The sequence below is a fragment of the Copadichromis virginalis genome, linkage group LG2 (genome assembly GCF_057382275.1).
Source record: "Copadichromis virginalis isolate Kocher_CV1m ecotype Utaka linkage group LG2, C_Virginalis_male_GT1.1, whole genome shotgun sequence".
NCBI lineage: Eukaryota > Metazoa > Chordata > Actinopteri > Cichliformes > Cichlidae > Copadichromis > Copadichromis virginalis.
Genome location: NC_140619.1, coordinates 28,089,132 through 28,093,548, shown reverse-complemented (window position 1 = coordinate 28,093,548; position 4,417 = coordinate 28,089,132). Strand labels below are relative to the sequence as shown.

General features: G+C 38.7%; 1 protein-coding gene across 1 annotated transcript; it reads right to left on the bottom strand.

Annotated features, from left to right (window-relative positions):
- Positions 1-1,866: 1,866 nt before the first annotated feature.
- Positions 1,867-3,366, bottom strand: LOC146717493 (uncharacterized). Its single transcript, XM_085466000.1, has 4 exons — positions 2,695-3,366; positions 2,573-2,611; positions 2,318-2,422; positions 1,867-2,120 (listed from the first exon to the last, which is right to left on the bottom strand). The coding sequence occupies exons 1-4, from the start codon at positions 2,833-2,835 to the stop codon at positions 1,995-1,997; spliced, it is 411 nt and encodes a 136-aa protein (XP_085322126.1). The 5' UTR covers positions 2,836-3,366; the 3' UTR covers positions 1,867-1,994.
- Positions 3,367-4,417: the final 1,051 nt, after the last annotated feature.

The following is a 4,417-nucleotide window of genomic DNA, read 5'->3' as shown; positions in this document are numbered from 1 at the left end:
CATTCTGGATGCTCTTTGTGTTTCAGAATTAAAATGTTAGAAACTAGAAGAGATTATCATGATTACACCACCACACCAGAAACAGCTCAGCTGGCTTTCAGAATGAATTTCTAAACTAACCTAATTGATGTCATATTTGTTTTTTCTTTATCTTTTGCATAAAACAACTTTTTACTGAACAGTTTTACCCACAAATACTTTCAGGGTGTGATTTACCAAGGATCCCCACCGCCCCCTGCTCTTTTGATCCCCCTGTGGGACAAACCAGAATACAGGTGGAAGTGATCTTGATCCCTCTTTTCATGATGGCACCACACATGAAAGATGATCGGACATGTTACACACGCCTGATCATCTGCATGAGCATTCCCAGCACAATGGTCCATCGATAACTTCATTTGTGAGAATCTTTTGTATTCTTTGTGCAGGCTGTGATCAGCTGATCTGTTCTGTTGTCAGCCTTGAGGTTTACTGCTCTTTGTGGATTTAACCGTCTGAATTCAGCATTTCATGTGCTGTCACAGCTCCTTACCAGCTCACAGGCAGTATCAAAGGTACAATCTTATGAGTAAAACTACACGCCCCATTTCAGAAGCCGAAAAGGTTTGCTACAACACCTAACAATGATCGGCTATCTTATTAAAAATAAGAGAATTTGTTTTAGACTTAAAGCTGAAAGTCATCAGTGCAACTGAATCAGCAAACTCTCATGTTTCCTTGTAGAAATAAATCATATTTATTCACATTATTTTTACATCATATTTATAGATGGTTGTCAGTGCACTTGCAGTGGGGTCCGCCCCACAGTTTGAGAACCACAGATCTAATCAAAAAGTGATCTTAAACACCACATCCTGCTCTACACTAGTCCAGTATAGTCCATTAGTGTAAACTGCACTAAATTTCCACATATTTTAATACCATTAAAATACCATATTTCAATAGCACAAAATTCCAGTGATTCAATTTGTTTTCAGGTCATTTCTTAATATGAAATAACTTCAGGGACACATGTACAGATCCACTGTCTGACTTAAAAATCTGCACATCATCGGGCAAAGCGGGGATGAAAGGGATAAAAGGATGTGCACACTGCTTTTGAATTTGATGGAGGAGTTATCGCCATGCCGTCAGCTGGAAGCAACGCTAGGCTTCAGCGCAGAGGAAATGAACTCGCCAGAAAGCATTTTGTATGTAACAGCAGATTTCAACATTCACTCACTAGTCGAAGGTTCCGGCTCGTCCCAGTTTAACCTCGATCTACATTGCAGCCATGCAGCAGGGCTTGCTATCTGTGTGACATCCTGCTGGAAACCACAGAGGCAGGCATCATTCACTGCATCAAATCAAGTTACAACTGGCGGCTCATGGTGATGTGAAACGGGTCACATAGCCGAGTCATTGTCATCTATTTATTGACTTTCAAACTGTGAAAGTCTGGTATTTGTGTCAGTAAATGAACCGGGGGTTGCCCCGCAGAGAGGTGGCTCAAAGAGGGATGAGGTGCTACAAATGGGCTGTTTCTGCTTTCCTGCGTGGGAAGTGGTCACCATCAACAGACCGCTTTCTCAGGCAGACAAAGAAGCCTACGCTCTACTCAGGCAGGCCCTGTTTGTTTATTTATGAATGACATGTTTTAAAAAACATTTAATAATTTAATCATTTATATTGGTAAGAAGCATGCGACTGATGCACACATTAATTTTAAATAAAGAGATAAAGATAGGCTATAAATCCAGTGATCACATGTCTAAATCATTAACATGCCTGGCTGAAGTTCATAATTATCCCATAAACGTTACACACTGATGGCAGTAATGAGTAATAAATACACAAACACACATCAATAGGTGTAAAAATCAAAGTAATGACAAGTGCTCCTTTTTGTTTTAATTTATTTGTATATAAATAGAAAACGTGAAAAAAGTAATAAATATGTCATTAAATAAGTCCATAAATATATTTACAGTTGCAATAAACTTGGGGATAACTCTTCATTTAATATGATGTGGACATAGGATGCTCTTGTTGTTCAAGGCGACGTCAACACAATGCACAATTTTCTCCAGAAAGTCGTTTATATTATATTGGTTTTGCGTGTGCAGGTGACAGTTTTCATCCTGCAACAAAATCAGGTTTACCAGTTATGTTTCGAACATTAAATTTAGTTGAAGACAGAACTAAACACACACACACACACACACACACACAAATCTTTTATCACCACATCAGCAATTTGCTGTGTTAATTACTAAAACACAGTCAGTTTTTTGAATTACTGCCATACAAATGCATTGAAAGAAATATGCATCTTTACCTTGCTGTACACACGCAGGGAATGCTCAAGTGTTGCCAGATTCTGATTTGAATTGTTTTCCAGAGATTTGTTCAGCGCCTTGTCAGCTAAGCAGAAGAATTTTTCCTGCAAAGAGAAAACAGTGATAAGCAACGGTGCCCAACATGCTGGAGATGAAAGTGAATGACATAACATAACAAACGCGTGGTAACCGCTGTCTGTTATAGAGGTCAAAGAACACCGTGAAGAGTAAAATATGAAACATTTTCAACTTACCACACATTTTTCTATCTTAGGCACATTGAAGTCAGGCAGCTGCAAGGATAATTAGATAAAAATGTGAGTATATCAACAAAGAATATATGGCGTACTAACAGAGAAACATAAAGTTTACTTACATGATCTTTTAATGTCTTGCTGGCATGTTCTCTAATTTGCTTCAGCTTCAGCCTTTTGTCTTCACACGGGTTGATTGGTGCTGCATAGACCATCACAGCTATCATCAACAGTGTAAGACACTCAATACCAAAGTTCTTCATGTCTTTCAAAGAGCTCCGGAGCTAGAAGTGTCAGCTTGAGTAGAATAAGGTAAATTCCCTAGATAGTCTTACTACTGTTGGTACTTATACAACTCACCCATGACCACGTCACAGGGGGAAAGCACCAAATAAGGCGTGATGATTATTACATGTTCCACTAGTTGAACTCCATCGATTACTAAGAAGTTACCTTTCCTGAAAAGTTTAATCAAGAACCTAACCCCCCCATATTCACACCTTAAGGTATATTTTTACCACAGAGACTGCAGCTTTGGTGCGCCCTTTACTTTCACCACTGGGACTTTGACTTATCGCACTTTAAATGTACAAGCAGAGTTTGCGTGTGGTAGCAAGTGGCATTACTAACATTTATTAGTATTTTTATTAGTATTAGTGTCTAGCCATTAATGTGTGACATATCAGACTGTGGTGTGTAATGTGTAGGCACATGGGAAATATTTTGAGTCAAGATTTCAACTTAAGCCAATCCCACACACATTAGGAAGAGGAAAATGTGACTGATAGAGAAAACTCCTAATAGCCCTAATGTCAGTTTTACTCTGTATAGTAATCCCCCCCACACACCCTTATTCACCCACGCACACAGACACACACACACCCTGCTCCCCTCTCTCCAATTATGTCATTATTAGACACAACAGTAGTAGTGTATTACTGTATTCGTTTTAACTAAATTATTATTTATTTAAAACTATTTAGTTAAAAGTTAGTTACAACTAATACAGTGTTTAGCTTTCATTAACAGTAAGCCAAAAATACTCGAATTAGTAGAATTAGTCACAGCCTCCACCAATCACACCCAGTGCAGCTGAGAGATAGCTGCAACATTTTTGGTTTATTATGTGATGTTTTTTTTATATATGCTGAAGCTCGAGCACACACCTTTTTGCAGTTTAAATACGCTTACATTTATGCACTTCTACTCGTTATTGCTGTGCCCTTGCACCGGAGAGGCTGACATCCTTTGAGAAAGGGCCCCACCTTTAGGTATTGTTAAGTAACTCAGCTTTAAGGATATTCAGTGTATTGCAGTAGGCATTCACAAGCTGCTGCTGTCTGAACACAGAAACAAAACAATCACAGAAACAAACAGGACAGACTGCACCAAATGTGCAACACAGTCATGTTTATTTACTTAAACCATTAGATGCTTGTAAAGCTCAACTTAGTACATTGTCACATTCTAACATTGTGTCATATGTATTTATAATATATAAGTTGTCAGTTCTACTGCTGAAGATTAAACAGTGGTTTCCACCTTTTTTGTAGCTACATGCCTTATATTATCTTTCCATTGTAAACTTTTGAGGTTTACAATGGTATGTGTATTTAGATCCTACATGTTTATTTACTTGAACTGTCGTCCTCGAGAAAGATGTATAGAAATTGTGTGCTGTACACCTTTATCAGTAAATAGGCTTCAACAGGAATGACAACCCAGCCAGGAGCAGCAGCAAAAGCAGCTGCCGCTCTTGTTTTTTATGGAGGAAATGTTTGCTTTCGCTCGGAGGATCAATCAGCTCCGGAGAGCCTGGACCATTCAGAGCGCCAAAGCTCACGA

What these genes read in the sequence shown, in the direction of transcription:
- LOC146717493 (XM_085466000.1), bottom strand. Translation starts at nt 2,835, where the DNA reads ATGAAGAACTTTGGTATTGAGTGTCTTACACTGTTGATGATAGCTGTG. An exon ending in GCAAGACATTAAAAGATCAT is followed by an intron (nt 2,612 to 2,694) that starts GTAAGTAAACTT and finishes TTATCCTTGCAG; the next exon opens with CTGCCTGACTTCAATGTGCC. An exon ending in CTAAGATAGAAAAATGTGTG is followed by an intron (nt 2,423 to 2,572) that starts GTAAGTTGAAAA and finishes TTCTCTTTGCAG; the next exon opens with GAAAAATTCTTCTGCTTAGC.